This window comes from Rhinopithecus roxellana, chromosome 5 (genome assembly GCF_007565055.1).
Source record: "Rhinopithecus roxellana isolate Shanxi Qingling chromosome 5, ASM756505v1, whole genome shotgun sequence".
Lineage (NCBI taxonomy): Eukaryota > Metazoa > Chordata > Mammalia > Primates > Cercopithecidae > Rhinopithecus > Rhinopithecus roxellana.
The window spans coordinates 6,524,045-6,540,589 of NC_044553.1; the positions used below are offsets into that span (position 1 = coordinate 6,524,045).

The 16,545-nt window shown below is 36.9% G+C and overlaps 1 protein-coding gene across 4 annotated transcripts in view; it reads right to left on the minus strand.

Moving 5' to 3' along the window:
• Nucleotides 1–16,545, minus strand: part of SOS2 (SOS Ras/Rho guanine nucleotide exchange factor 2) — a 115,280-nt gene that overhangs the window by 10,408 nt on the left and 88,327 nt on the right. For all 4 annotated transcript variants that reach the window (XM_030929924.1, XM_030929923.1, XM_030929922.1 and 1 more), the window contains 5 exons: nt 12,792–12,909; nt 11,480–11,652; nt 6,195–6,311; nt 2,376–2,637; nt 1,836–1,877 (listed from right to left, as the gene is read on the minus strand). In XM_030929924.1, the coding sequence (XP_030785784.1) occupies nt 1,836–1,877; nt 2,376–2,637; nt 6,195–6,311; nt 11,480–11,652; nt 12,792–12,909 (712 nt within the window). The remainder of the gene's footprint in view (nt 1–1,835; nt 1,878–2,375; nt 2,638–6,194; nt 6,312–11,479; nt 11,653–12,791; nt 12,910–16,545) is intronic.

Genomic DNA, 16,545 nt, shown 5'->3' on the forward strand with positions numbered 1-16,545 from the left:
GTAGCTACTAAAGGAGCTATTCCTATCAAAATCAGGAAGCACATCAAGAAAGAAGATGAGGAATCAAAAAACAAGGATCCAACACAGGAGGGAGGCAAAGGGAACTTCTAGGATGACAATGAAAGAAAGTTCTAGGATGACAGCAGGGTCAATACCTGAGTAGCAACTAGTCCAAACTGGAGCAGGGGTACAAAAAGGCACCAGGATGGCAGATTCCAGGAAAGAAAGAAGGGAAAGGGAAAGAAAAGAAAAGGGAGAACCCTGTTAGGTTCCCTGATTGGCCTGACTTTATGGAAAACTGCTATGAAAGGGCATGGAAAGGTGCTAAACAAACATACAAACAAACCTAAACAAACACACAAACAAACCTAAACATTGAGGCAATTATTAACTCCAGGAAACAGAGCTATGCAAGTAAGCAAGCATAGCAGTGAATAATACTTGCCCCAAATGTGGTAAGTATAGACAGGGTAGAGCATGAAATTCTCATCCACCATAACAGGAGATCAGTAAACATTGTCTAAAATTAATGACTCAAGAGAGAATATAAAAACATCATTTAGAAATGTGGAAGTGTCCTTGGAGAAAAGGAGTGGGGAGACGTGAGGTAGAGAACCATTGTTAATTTCATTTTAAGTGTTTCAGTGCTATTTCCCTTTTAAATTCTATTAATATGTCACTTTGACAAAAATTTTTTTTCGGTAGGAAGGACAGGGTCTTGCTATGTTGCCCAGGCTAGTCTTGAATTCCTATGTTGCTCTGGCCTCAAGTGATCCTCCTGCCTCAGCCTCCCAAAGTGCTGGGATTACAGGTATGAGCCACTGCATGGCCAGATAAATTTTTTTTAAACTAAAATTAAATATAAAATTAAACATGTAAAAGACTAATCTTATTTTTCTCATAAGATAGGGAACCTTGCTACTATGTATTTTACTATGCTCAAAGCAGATGTTCTCCAGATTGGGAGAATTATACCCAAAGGTGCTGTGTTCATTTTTGGGTTTTGTTTTAAACAAATGACCACAGTGAGGAAGTTAACAGCATTCAAAGTTGTAAATTATGAAATAATTAGGAATGATAGACTAGTACTAAAAATACTGCTTTAATTAAATAAGATGATATAAAAAAATAAGTGATTGAGGATATCCTGGGAACCTGATAAACATTTAGTATATTATTCCCAGGGAAAAATGATTTGAAAAGGTTAAGGAAGAAAAGACAACTGACATGAAATTACTATTCCTTCTATGCCAAGCAATATTTTAGGTGTTCTTTTTTTTTTTGAGATGGAGTCTCACTCTGTTGCCCAGGCTGGAGTGCAGTGGCCTGATCTCGGCTCACCACAACCTCCGCCTCCTGGGTTCAAGCAATTCTCCTGCCTCAGCCTCCCAAGTAGCTGGGACTACAGGCATGAGCCACCATACCCAACTAATTTTTGTAATTTTTTAGTAGAGATGGGGTTTCACTATGTTGGCCAGGCTGGTCTTGAACTCCTGACCTCATGATCTGCCTGACTTGGCCTCCCAAAGTGCTGGGACTACAGACGTAAGCCACCGTGCTGGGCTAGGTATTCTATATAGTTATTTCATTTGATCCTTAACAAGTGTGGGGAAGGTAAGTAATTTCTTTAAGGCCATACAGCCCTTAGAATAGACCATAAAAAATGAAAATAAACTATAGTGAAGCTTAAGTAGTACACAGTTGTAAGCAAATAATTAAATTTATTTATAACTTTTCTTATTATTTAATATTGCCAAAACCCAAAATAAATATAAATTTAATCAACCAGATTATTATCTTTACAGTCATTTCATTAGAATCAACTTAAAACTTACTTGAATGTGGCAAAAGCACTGGAGCAAAGATGCTATTGCTGCCTATTGGAATAAGAAAAATTAATTTGAAAAGGAAGGTAACATGTATGGTATTATTTTTTAATTTTTCCATAAATAATATGTAATACATAGTGCAGAATTTTATCATAATCTTTTGCCATGTTAGTTTTTTAAAAAATTAACCCAGAACCTTCTGTACCTAGAATGGTTTTCCTTCTTAGCATTAAGTAGTTCCCCCTCTATCACAGAACTTATCTACTTGTTTTCTTACCCATCATGTATTGCTCCCTTTAGACTGGTAGTGGGACCCAAAAGGTACTGAATAAATCTTTGTTGAATGAATAAATTAGAAGATAATATTCATCAACAATGCACAAATTATGCTTTACTTCTTGTATTAATCACTATTTTCACATTCAGATGTCGCTTTTCACACTAACATAGTTTGCAAAGGATTCTATAGTTCCCTAATTAAAATGATAAGAATTATCTGAGACACAGGATTCCTTTTTTACCAAATGGTTTACATCAAATACTTACCACAGGAGCTGTTGAGATCCACATCTAAAAATACACTAAGGTCTGAAGAAGCAGATACTGGTGGAGTAGATGGTGTATTTGGAGAAGTTGGTGCTGACACTGTTGATTCCAGCTCAGTTTCAGCAATCCGACTAAAGCTTATTTTACATGGTTCTCTTTCTAATGGTGTTGGGTGACCTCGTAAAGTACCTGAGGTAGAGCCATGTCGGCCTGTGTTAGGCCTTATTCCAGGAGATTTCAAGGAGAAAGTTGATTTTCTAGGCTGGGAAAAGCAAACATGATTAATGTCACAAATTTGCATAGACAGCATTTTGTTTCTGTGACTTAGAGCTACCTTATTAGTCTTCTTAGTTCTTAAGCATACAGTTCTTAAGCGTGCAGTCCTTCAGTCTGCAATGACAGCCTTTATCATTCTAGTAGAATCTTCTGGATTTGACTGGCTTAATTTTAAAATGAGTTTGAATATAAGTAAGTCTCTTTTCAGCGCTGCAGAAAAAGAATTCTTGAAAATTTATGTGAAAATCACATTTCGCTCCTAAAACATACGAACCTAAACTTCTCTTTGAAAATATCTATATAAATTTTACAAACATTTACTGGGAACATAATTTATGAAACATGCTACATGCTTCAGAAAAAAAAAAAAAAAGATCATTTTTTTCCTCTTCCTATACTAAATGATCAACTTCTACATTGGTGCTTTAATAATCTTTGGAGAAAATTCCTATCATTGTCCCCCACCCTCACCTCTGTCCCATTTTTCAAGTTCTGGCAGGAGTAATCGAATAAAAAACACCAAACTCAGACCAGAAAACTTGAGTTAAGATCTCAACTGTGCCAATATCTAGCTTTGCAGCCTTGAAAAACTTATTTAACCCCTTGGAATCTCACCATTTTCCTTTGTAAAATGAGAGTAAGATCTACGAGGGGTTTTCAAAAACTGCATGGCAAATGTCTATTATGAAATAACTATGTATGACTTTCATTTCTTTCCATCAAAAAATAAACTCATACTAACTAATTATAACATGTCTGCACAGTACCTAGTTTGAGATACTAAGAAGGATAACACATCAGTTTGTAAAGAATCCCTATCAGAGGAACATGAATTCTGCTAAAATTGAAGCAAGAACAAATACCAAATTTATGATGATGCTTGGGTGGAAGAATGGGGAAATCACTAATATTTTATGAAAAGTTTATGGGGACAATGCCCCAAAGAAATCAGCTGTTTACAAATTGATAACTTATTTTAACAAGGGATGAGATGATATGGAAGATAAAGCCAATGGTGGCAGATCATCAACATCAATTTCTGAGGAAAAAATTAATCTAATTCCTGCTCTAATTGAAGAGGACTGATGATGAACAACAGAAACAATAGCCAACACCACAGATATCTCAGCTGGTTCAGCTTACACAATTCTGACTGAAAAATTAAAGTTGAGCAAACTTTCCACTAGATGGATGGCAAAACCATTGCACCCAGATCAGCTGCAGACAAGAGCAGAGCTTTCAATAGAAATGTTAAATAAGTGGGATCAAGACCCTGAAGCATTTCTTTGAAAAACTGTTAACAGGAAATGAAACATGGCTTCCCAGTATCATCCTGAAGACAAAGCACAATCCAAGCAATGGCTACCAAGAGGTGGAAGTGGTCCAGTCAAAGCAAAACCAAATCAGTCAAGAGCAAAGGTTGGCCAAGCACCGTGGCTCATACCTATAATCCTAGCACCTTGGGAAGCTGAGGCAGGAGGATCATTTAAGGCCAGGGGTTTGAGACCAGCCTGGGCAGTATAGCAAGACTCTGTCTCCATTTTTTTTTTTTTTTTTTTTTTTGAGACGGAGTCTTGCTCTGTCGCCCAGGCTGGAGTGCAGTGGCCGGATCTCAGCTCACTGCAAGCTCTGCCTCCCGGGTTTACGCCATTCTCCTGCCTCAGCCTCTGGAGTAGCTGGGACTACAGGCGCCCGCCACCTCGCCTGGCTAGTTTTTTGTATTTTTAGTAGAGACGGGGTTTCACCGTGTTAGCCAGGATGGTCTCGATCTCCTGACCTCGTGATCCACCCGTCTCGGCCTCCCAAAGTGCTGGGATTACAGGCTTGAGCCACCGTGCCCGGCCTTTTTTTTTTTTTTTTTTTTTAAAAGGCCAGGCATGGTGGCTCACACCTCTAATCCCATCACTTTGGGAGGTCGAGGCAGGTGGATCACTTGAGGTCAGGAGTTCAAGACATGCCTGGCCAACATGGTGAAACCTCATCTCTACTAAAAATACAAAAATTAGCCACGCATGGTGGCACACACATGTTATCCCAGTTACTTGGGAGGCCGAGGCAGTAGAATTGTTTGAACCTGGGAGGTGGAGGTGACAATGAGTCGAGATTGCACCACTGTAGTCCAGCCTGGGTGACAGAGCGAGACTCTGTCTCAAGAAAACAAAACAAAAACAAGAACAAAAACAAAACAAAGGTCATGGCAATAGTTTTTTAGGACGCTCAAGGCATTTTTCTTGTTGACTTTGTAGAGGGTCAAAGAACAATAACATCTGCTTACTACGGGATTCTTTTGAGAAAGCTAGCCATAGCTTTTGCAGAAAAACAACCAGGAAAGCTTCACCAAAGAGACCTTCTCCACCACAACAACGATCCTGCTCATCCCTTTCATTAAACCAGGGCAAATCTTTGAGAGTTTTGATGGGAGATCATAAGGCATCCACTTACAATCTTGACTTGGCTCCTTCTGACTTTTTTGTGTTTCCTAATTATAAAAATATTAAAGGGCAACCGTTTTTCTTCAGTTAATAATGTAAAAGAGACTGCATTGACATGGTTAAATTCCCAGGATCTTTAGCTTTTTGGGGATGGACAAAATGGTTGGTATTAGCACTTACAAAAGTGTCCTGAACTTGATGAAGTTTATGTTGGAAAATAAACTTTATATTTTTATGTTTATTTTTTAATTCCATCAAAAAATGTATCTTTTCATTCCATGTTTCCATGAACTTTTTTTCATTCTTTTCTTTTTTTTTTTTTTTAGATGGGGTCTCACTCTGTCACCCACGTTGGAGTGAAGTGGAGTGATCTTGGCTCTCTGCAACCTCTGCCCCACAGGTATGCACCACCATGTCTGGCACATTTTTTTTGTATTTTTGGTAGAGACAGGGATTACAGGCGTGAGCCACCACGCCCGGCCTCTATGAACTTTTTGAAGTTCCCTCATATATCACACAATTGTGAAGATGAGATATCATGAAACTACCTGACTTCCTGCTTCACTCAAAGTTGGTTTGTGTTTTTATTTCCTTCTATATCTTGCTTCACTTTTAGCTACTTAGAATTCATCTTCTACTACTTCTGTTGCCACTGCAAACTCCTGCAGTAACTGGAAACTGTAGCATCAAATTCTAGTGACAGAGGTGGGTTCCAGAGGCAAATATGGACCATGGAGCCCAAATGGCAAAAGTCATATCAAGTCACAAGAACCAAAATATATTTGCTTACTCCTTCCCAGGTCTTTTCATTTTTTTTGTTCCATTCAGCTACCTATTAAGTTCTCACTTTCTCACACCTTTTTGTGTTATTTTAGGAGAGATCATAAGTAGACACATAAATAAGCAGTACTAAGATAAGGCATAAACCAGATTTTATCAAAAGGCTGACATTTCCCCCACAGTATATGTAATTTTAGAAATAATATATTACTACAAACAAAACACCTATGAACAGCCATTCAACTACATTTTTAAGATAACAGGTTGTTAAACATTGAAAATAATATTTTTAAAAACAGAACACTTGCTTCCAAAATTATAAAAGACTTACAAATCGAGGTGGCTGTTTGCAGTTTCGAGGTTCAATTTCTAGTGACTTGTTGAACAAATAATCTGTAAACTCTTTTTCAGACGCATTTCCCATGGGGTTAAGGTTTTCAAAGAATCTCTGCAATTAAATATCACAAGTGCATATATAATAAGTATATATTTTAGATCTTATTAAAATAAGATCTCATTAAAATTTTTTGCTGAAAATTACTTCATTATTTAATGCTAAAAAATTAACACATTAAGAGATCATAATATCTGAAGAGTTCACAAGTGTTGCTTATTCCAATCTCTTTACTTCTGAATAAGATTATATAATTTTTGTGGAAGTTATATTCTAGTCTTAAAGTTCTATTAAGAATATGAGTTTTCTTTTATTATCATTTTAATGGCTCAGTAGCAGCACTACTTATTCCTTAGGAAACTTTATTCCTACTCATTGTAACAAATGATCATCACCAGAAAGCTACCAAAAGTGTTTAGAACAAAATTATGGTTATAATTCACAATGAAGTTTTGATAATCAGAAAAAAAGTGGAGATAAATTAGATTAAGGTCTGTTAATCCAATTTATAGATCATTCTTGATCATTTAGAATTATTCTGGAAATTTCTTTTACTTTAAAAGTAGTCATTTAAATTACTTTAAAAGTAATTTCAAGAATGATTATAGGCCGGGCACGGTAGCTCACGCCTGTAATCCCACCACTTTGGGAGGCTGAGGTGAGTGGATCACCTGAGGTAGGGAGTTCGAGACCAGCCTGACCAACAGGGAGAAACCCCATGTCTACTAAAAATACAAAATTAGCTGGGCGTGGTGGAGCATGGCTGTAATCCCAGCTACTCAGGAGGCTGAGACAGGAAAATCACTTGAACTCAGGAGGCAGAGGTTGAGTGAGCCGAGATCATGTCATTGCACTCCAGCCTGGGCAACAAGAGCGAGACTCCGTCTCAAAAAAAAAAAAAGAAAAAGAATGATTATAAACTTAAACCTATCTGTGCTAACTTCTAGTATAAAAAATGTTTTTATCTGAGCCAAGTCATGATGGCTTACACCTGTAATCCTAGCAGTTTGGGAGGCTGAGGCTGGGGGCACTGCTTAAGCCCAGGAATTTGAGACCAGCCTGGGCAATATAGTGAGACCTCTCCTCTTAAAAAAAAACCTAATAAATAAAATTTTAAAAATTCTGCCTTTATCAAAAAGTATTTTAAGCTTAAATTTAAGTTTTAACGTAGAAAATTTAGGTGATTCAGCACTGCCAAAAAAGGAGAAAAAAAGAAAAAGAAACAGTAATCTTACAAACCAGATATATCATTGTTTACATTTAAATATTAGACTATCTTCCAATTATTTTACTGTGCATGTATATGCATGTATATATGTATTTATAATTATTAATATATATATTTTCCTGAAAAACTGGAATATCAATTTTAATCTTTCTGAAGTTTATATTCAATTAACTTTTTTCCATGTGGTTTGCTTTTTTTTTTTTTTGAGTCTCACTCAGCCTCCCGAGTAGCTGGGATTATAGGTGTGCGCAACCATGCCCAGCTACTTTTGTATTTTTAGTAGAGACGGGGTTTCACTATGTTAGCCAGGCTGCCCTTGAACCCCCGACCTCAGATGATCTGCCCGCCTTGGCCTCCCAAAGTGCTGGGATTACAGGTATGAGCCACCGCACCCAGCCAGTTTGCTTATTTTACAAAATACAAATTTCAACTCTATAGTATTTAATCAGATGGCTGTTTCAGAATGTAATCTCCATATAACTAGTTATCCATATAGGTACTTTCTAATTTTTTGCTATATAACAATTATTTTTATTAACTCCTGTATTATAAATTTTTCTGTACATTTTTTATGATTTCCTTAGAAAAATTCCTTAGCAGAAAATTACTGGATTTAGCTTTATTTAATTTTGAAGTGGTTTAGAAGCATATATTAAAATGGTACTGGGTTTTAGCTTTAGCAGTAGGCGAAATGAGCTTTAAAGTTTCTAGTATAAAATTATTCTCATTTTTCAGGCATTCTGCCAATTTCAAGAAAATTATATTACTCCTTTAACAATACTGAAACAATGTGTTCTTATGTCCAGGTTAGCTAAATTAAATCATATTAGCCAATAGTAATTAAAGGATTTCAGAAAGTCATAACAGCAATATTCTTGATATTCTCATCCTTTGCTCTATTTTTAAATATTATTTATTTAAGTATGATTTGTCTACATTTTAAACTTATTTTTAAACTTATTTGTCTACATTTTAAACTTATTTTGACTCAATCATATAGAAAGACATTTCCTCCCAAAAAGGCTTTAAATGATGGTAGGAACCCTAGACCACACCACAAACACCAATTAGCAGGTATGTTTCTAAGATATGAATACTAAAAGTACTATTTCAAGTATACCGAATTAAAGTGTAACATTATTCCTGTGGGGGCCGTATTTCCTTAGCCTCTGAAGCCCCACATCACAGAGGGTGGGTTCAATGGTGAGAGGGGATGAAATAGGTCACCATCATTAGGTTCCTGCCTTTTTTTTTTTTTTTTTTTTTTTTTAAGAGCAAGTATCTATCTTTTTTTTTTTTTTTGAGATGGAGTCTCACTCTGTTGTCTAGGCTGGAGTGCAGTGGCACTATCTCAGTTCTCTGCAACATTTGCCTCCTGGGTCCAAGTGATCCTCCACCTCAGCCTCCCGAGTAGCTGGGATTACAAGCACGTGCCACTACACCCAGGAAATTTTTTATTTTTAGTGGAGACAGAGTTTCACCATGTGGGCCAGGCTGGTCTCGAACTCCTGACCTCAGGTGATTTGCCCACCTCAGCCTCACAAAGTGCTGGATTTATAGGCGCTAGCCACTGTGCCCAACCTATCATTTTTAGAAATGGTATGCTTTAGGTGGTCTTTTTCTTAGGACTTTAGGGTACTTTGTTTTGAACTGGGAACAAAGAAGTTACTATCTCATAATCTAGGAGGATGGAAGTAATTGTGGATATTTTCACTCAATATGCCCAATCTGCATGCAGACTATGCCTAAAAAGTTTAGCATAATTTTAAATGTGACAGGTGAACTTATTCTGGTTGATAGTTATAAGGTGCTCCCAATTTCAAGTAAGTATAATATAATAACATTCGTTTAACATAAACATAGTATCATAGTTTAATTTACAAGGTCATTTCATATTTTGTAGTACTATAGAATCAATATTACACACTATTGCTCAAAATAGAACATCAATTGAAAGGATGTGAGAAAAATCATCTTCTGCTAGGCATACACATACCACTTTCCTGACCCTTTTCCTGTTTAAACACAGTGTTCTTATGAAGAAATGAATTATATATTATTTTGCTACATGTAAAATATCTAAAATGGCTATCAATCAAATCTAGCAGTGATTTTTCTTTTTACTGCATGGACATCATTCTACTTTGTCATTCACTTTTTATGGTGTAGCTCGAACCAACTACAAAAAGAAGCAATACTTTCAAAAGAAAGTACTTAGTAATAATATTAACAACTGCAGATAGTGTAGAATGTCTAATGTTTAACCTGCTATCTACCGATTTTTTTCTATTATTTTCTTTATTTTTTATTTTATTTTTTTATTTTTATTTTTTGTTGAGACGGAGTCTTGCTCTGTCACCCGGGCTGGAGTGCTGTGGCCGGATCTCAGCTCACTGCAAGCTCCGCCTCCCAGGTTTACGCCATTCTCCTGCCTCAGCCTCCCGAGTAGCTGGGACTACAGGCGCCCGCCACCTCGCCCGGCTAGTTTTTTGTATTTTTAGTAGAGACGGGGTTTCACCGTGTTAGCCAGGATGGTCTCGATCTCCTGACCTCGTGATCCGCCCGTCTCAGCCTCCCAAAGTGCTGGGATTACAGGCTTGAGCCACCGCGCCCGGCTTCTATTATTTTCATAGCAAGACAAACAGCATAACATGTAATTATGATATTTCTTATAGGTCACACAAGATCTAAAATTTTTTTTAAATTTTTAAATTTTTAATTTTCATGGGTACATTGTAGGTGTATGTATTTGTAGGGTGTATGCGATGTTTTGATACAGGCATGTAATGTAGAATAATCACATCATGGAGAATGAGGCATCCATTCCCTCAAGCATTTATCCTTAGTATTATGAACAATCCAATTATACTCTTATAGTTATTATTTTTTATTTTATTTATTTATTTTTTTTGAAACGGAGTCTCCCTCTGTCACCCAGGCTGGAGGCCAGTGGCATGATCTCGGATCACTGCAGCCTCCACCTCCTGGGTTCAAATGATTCTCCTGCCTCAGTCTCCCAAGTAGCTGGGATTACAGGCACCCGCCACCATGCCCGGCTAATTTTTTTGTATTTTTAGTAGAGACGGGGTTTCACCACGTTGGTCAGGTTGGTCTCAAACTCTTGACCTCAAGTGATCCTCCCACCTCGGCCTCCCAAAGTGCTGGGATTACAGGCGTGAGCCACCCGTGCCCAGCCGATACTCTTACAGTTATTATTATTATTATTATTATTATTATTTTTTTTTTTTTTTTTGAGACGGAGTCTCGCTCTGTCACCCAGGCTGGAGTGCAGGGGGTGGATCTCAGCTCACTGCAAGCTCCGCCTCCCGGGTTTACGCCATTCTCTTGACTCAGCCTCCCGAGTAGCTGGGACTACAGGTGCCTGCCACCTCGCCAGGCTAGTTTTTTGTATTTTTTAGTAGAGACGGGGTTTCACCATGCTAGCCAGGATGGTCTCGATCTCCTGACCTCGTGATCCGCCCGTCTCGGCCTCCCAAAGTGCTGGGATTACAGACTTGAGCCACCGCGCCCGGCCTACTATTATTACTTTGAGACAGAGTCTTACTCTATCACCCAGGCTGCAGTGCAGTGGCGCTATATCGGCTCACTGCAACCTACCCCTCCCAGGCTCAACTGATTCTCCCACCCCAGACTCCTGAGTAGCTAGGACTGCAGGCACCTAGCACCACGCCCAGCCAATTTTTTTGGGTATTTTTAGTAGAAACGGGGTTTCACTATGCTGCCCAGGCTGGTCTCCAACTCCTGATCTCAAGCGATCTGCCTGCCTCAGCCTCCCAATGTGCTGGGATTACAGGTGTGAGCCACAGTGCCTGGCCTCGTATAGTTACTTTTAAACCTGCAATTAAGTTATTGACTATATTCACTGTGTTGTGCGATCCAATAGTATGTCTTATCCATTCTTTTTTTTTTTTTTTTTTTTTTTTGGTACCCGTTAACATGTCCTCTTTTAAAGATAAGCAAAGAAAATATTTACCCTCATATCTGGTTCTATCCGTAAACAGTAAGGCTGATTCTGATACTGCTGAATTTCTCCAGTAATTTCAGCTACTTTCCTCCTCTTACTGAAATTGATTAAATCTTTCCCTTTCTTTTTTAAAAAATCATTATTCCCTTCTTCGGTCTTCAGAATATTTGTTAAATATATTCCTAGTAAAAAAAAAAAAAAAGAATTTAAAGAAAAGTTATTTTAAATTTTATTTAATCAATTGTTTGGGGAAAAAACTGATCTAGTAAAGTTGAAAGACATCCTATACTATTCAGCAACTCTACTACTAAAATGTTAAGTCTCTGATAAACAATCATTAACTCTCCATAAAGAATTTTTTAAAGAGACATAATTTAAAATAAAAAGAAAACAAAAGCTACTGGCTTACACAAACAGAAAGGTTGCTAATCTAAGAAATGGCAAATTAAGATTTTCTAAACCCTAATTTCACCAAGAGCAAGTTATGTTAAATCTATTCTAACCAAATGTTTTAATATTTGATTATAAATATTTAATGTCAAGTACCTTAAGTGATTATTAATCAATAAATTAATTTTAAGTCAAATTTGGTTAATAAGTCTATAGGCTTATAAACTAATTATGTTTTTCAGAGCCTGTAATTTAGATAGAAAAATAATTACTTCTCACTCATGAACAATAAAAAAGTTTTTGGTCCCTTTTTCATGCATAATTGCTGATTCATTTAAATTGGTGGTTCTCAACCAGAGACAATTTAGTCCTCCAGGGGATATTTAGGAATGTCTAGAGACATTTTTGGTTACAACTCCAGGGGCTATTGGAGTGTAGTGAATAGAGGCCAGGATGCTGCTACAGATCCTACCATGCACAAGACAGCGCATCACAACAAATAATTATTTGGCCCAAAATACCAAAATTGTTGAAATTGACAAAATTTGATTTAAATTATTCAATTTCAATCATACACAACAATATTTTAAATTTAAAAATCACATAAAAGCTTTTAATAAATTAAAGAGAAAGCAAATGCTGTAGATGTGACATAGATAGTTATGATAAAAATAACAGTTACCATTTCATGAGTGTGTCCTATGTGCTAGACTTATTAGGTAGTACAGATAAAATATTTTTAATCCTTATTTATAACAACCCTATGAGATATTATAGTCTTCATTTTATAGATAAGAGTTTTATTATTTATCAATACAAAGAGCTAATAAAAGTAGATGATCTCAGATACAGAATAATGTGCCTCTGAAGACTGCTTTCTTTTGGCTATCACACGCTAACCCTCAAAATATACCCATATTTAGTAACTTACCAAAAAAAGGCACACAAGGTGGATTGATTGACTTAAGTTTTACTAGATATTTTTTAAAGTGATCTTGACTTAATTCCACAGCTTCATCCAAAATTTTCCTTTTTCTTTCCTGCAATGCCTTAAAGTATATATAAATTGAGTATAAATTGTTTGTAATTCAATCATATTTTATAAATGCAAACCTTTAAATTCTATAAAATTTTGCAAATTACCTGGAAAACAATTTTTTAAATTAAGAGATGAGTGGTATTCCTTTGTACACTTACCTGAAGTGATTTCTCCTCTCTTTATCTATAAATACAAAACCCATAATTTACTCATATAAATTAGAAGATTAAACAATAAAAAAAATTCTACATCATGCCTTGTGAGTTATTTTGACTAGCCAGGGTTTCAAGTCATAGCTGTAGAAGAGGAAAATTATAATCCCTGAACATTCAAATATTTTTCCACTGAAATATCTTTTGGGGCTAAGGGTTGGGGTTTTGGTAAGGAGAAGACAATTATCGGAAGGCAAGAAGACTTGAACAAAAATTTAGTAAATGAAGTAAACTAGAATTTTTTATACTTCATTACTAGATCTTCTTATTGAAAATTAATTTTTACTTCAGAAAGAATATACACACACACGTAAACTCCAGAGCAAACATTATGCTTGATGGAGAACCATCCAGTCAATTTCTTTTAAATCAAGGAAAAACCCAAGGGGACAACATTGGAGCTTTTATTCAATACTACACAGAAGTCCTAGCTAGCATGGACAAGAAAAAGAAATAAAGAGCTAGGGATTGGAAAGAAAAAAATCTGTCACTATTCACGAGGATATGACTTCCCATGAAGAAGCTCCAATGAATCTATATATAGAATGTTAATGAGAGAATCAGCAATGTTGCTATATATAAAACCAATAGATAAAAACCAACTGCACTTCTAGATATTATCAATAAATAAATCGTGATTAAAAACATATTCTGGCCAAGTGCAGTGGCTCACACCTGCAATCCCAGCACTTTAGAGAGGCTGGGGTGGGAGAAACGTTTGAGGCCAGGAGTTCGAAACCAGTCTGCGCAACATAGCAATGTCCAATCTCCACCTAAAATTTTAAAAATTATCTGAGCAGGGTGGCATGTGCCTATAGTCCCAAATACTCAGGAGACTAAGTCCCAAATACTCAGGAGGATTGCTTGAGCCTGGGAATAAGAGGCTGCAGTAAGCTATGATCATGCCACTATACTCCACACTGGGTGACAAAGCATGACCCTATCTCTAAGGTCACTAAAAACAAAGTAATTCTAATCTAAAACTAGCAAAAGAGGTGTGCGATCTCTATCAAAACAAAAAAATCCCCACAAAACTTTATTAACTGAGTAAATAAATGAAGAGGTAAATGATGTTCATAGTTGAAAAGACTCTTTACTATAAAAATGTCAGTTCTTCACTAATCTTAATTGGATTTAGAGATCCAGTGCAGCTCCTATCAAAATGCCAATTTTAAAAAATGAAGCTTAAATTGATTCTAAAATTTATATAGGAGAATAAAGGGCCAAGAATAGGTTCCTCCTGAAAAACAGTAAGATTGGTGAGGATTTGCCCTACTCTTCTCTATCAAGGACTACTATAAAGTTATGATAGTTTATAGACAAGTGGCACTGGCACAAGAGTAATCAAATAGATCAAAGGAACAGAACGGAGAGACCAACAAAATGCCCACATAAATAGGCATTCAATTTATGACACATTTATTAAATAGATTAATATTTCTTTCTTTTTTTTTTTTTTTTTTGAGATGGAGTCTTGCTCTGTCGCACAGGCTGGAGTGCAGTGGTGCGATCTCGGCTCACTGGAACCTCTGCCTCCCGGGTTCAAGCAATGCTCTTGCCTCAGCCTCCCAAGTAGCTGGGATTACAGGCGCATGCCACCACACCTGGGTAATTTTTATATTTTTAGTAGAGCTGGGGTTTCATCATGTTGGCCAGGCTGGTCTCAAACTCCTGGCCTCATACAATCCACCCACCTCAGCCTCCCAAAGTGTTGGGATTACAGGCGTGAGCCACTGCACCTGGCCTGTTTCATAATATTTGACTAAGTATTAATACCTGTAATATATAAAGTTCATACAAATCAATAAAATGCAAACATCCAAACAGAAAAATATATGTATAAAGCAGTTTTTCCTCTATTCCCCTCTAATCACAAGCCACTAAAAACAAATAAATAAATAAATAACGTTAAAAGAGGAGTATGTATCTTCCCACATTATTCTCAATACTTATCCAATTCCATTTAGAGGTTTGGGGTTTGCTCTGCTTTGTTATACTAAAATGGAATAATGTTATAGTCATTCTGAAGCTTTTCCCCCACTAAAATATCACAAATGTTCTTCCACAATACACATATATCCCATTCACTTTGCTCTACAGCTGAACAATATTCTACAATATAGGTATAAGAGAATGTATTTAATCATTCTCTTATTGATAGACATTCAGGTTGTTTCCTGTTTCTGCTACTACGACTAATGCTGCAGTAACTGTATCTTTGTACACATAACTTTATATTCTGGTGCATTTATTTCTTACAATTCTGGGTCCTAAGAGTATGCATATTTTTAATTTTAACATATATTGTTAGACTGCTTTCCAGAAAGACTGTAAAAACGCACATTCCCAAAGGCAGTATTTACAAGGCTGAGTTTCTAACTTAGTATCCTTTAGTTAAAAAAAGTCTTTCCAGGTGCAAAAGCAAAGGAAGAAACCATAAATGAAGAGACTGATACATGCAACAAAATAAAAATGATAAAACTTCCTTATGTCAAAGCATTATACATTTTTTAAATTAAAAAAGCAGATAAAAGACAAACAGAAATGAGAAAATATGTACAGTCTAAGTTTTAATATCTTTAATATATGAAAAATCCATATAAATGAATAAAATGCAGCTGAGCAATGCTTATAATCCCAGCTACTCAAGAGGCTGGGACAGGACGATCCCTTGAGCCCAGGAGTTCGAGACTGCAGTGGGCTATGATCATGCCACCGGCACTCCAGCCTAGGTGACAGAACAAGACCTTGTCTCTTTAGAAAAAAAAAAAAAAAAAAAAAAAAATCAACAAAATGCAAACACCCTCCCCCCAAAAATGAGAGAGGAAATGAATATATAAATCATAAAGTACCCAATAAATACATATTCAACCTCACTAGTTATTAATTTATTTATTTTGAGAACAAGTTTCACTCTGTTGCCCAGGCTGGAGTGCAGTGGGGCAATCTCTGCTCACTGCAACCTCCACCTGCCAAGCTCAAGTGATACTCCTGCCTCAGCCTCCTGAGTAGCTGGGATTACAAACAAGCACATGCCACCATACCTGGCTAATTTTTGTAGTTTTAGTAGAGACGGGATTTCACCATGTTAGCCAGGCTGGTATCAAATTCCTGACCTCAGGCGATCTGCCCACCTCGGACTCCCAAAAACGCTGGGATTACAGGCGTGAGCCACCGTGCCCAGCAGTGGCTTAAGACTAGGCCAGGTTGGCCAGGTACAGTGTCTCAGACCTGCAATCCCAACACTTTGGGAAGCCAAAGCAGGCAGATCACCTGAGCCCAGGAGTTCAAGACCAGCCTGACCTCAGGTGATCCACTTGCCTTGGCCTCCCAAAGTGCTAGGATTACAGGTAAGCCACTGCGCTCAGCCTCACTAGTTATTTTTTAAGACACAATTTAAAAATGCGATTTCTGCCCCCCGCAGAGGCATGCGC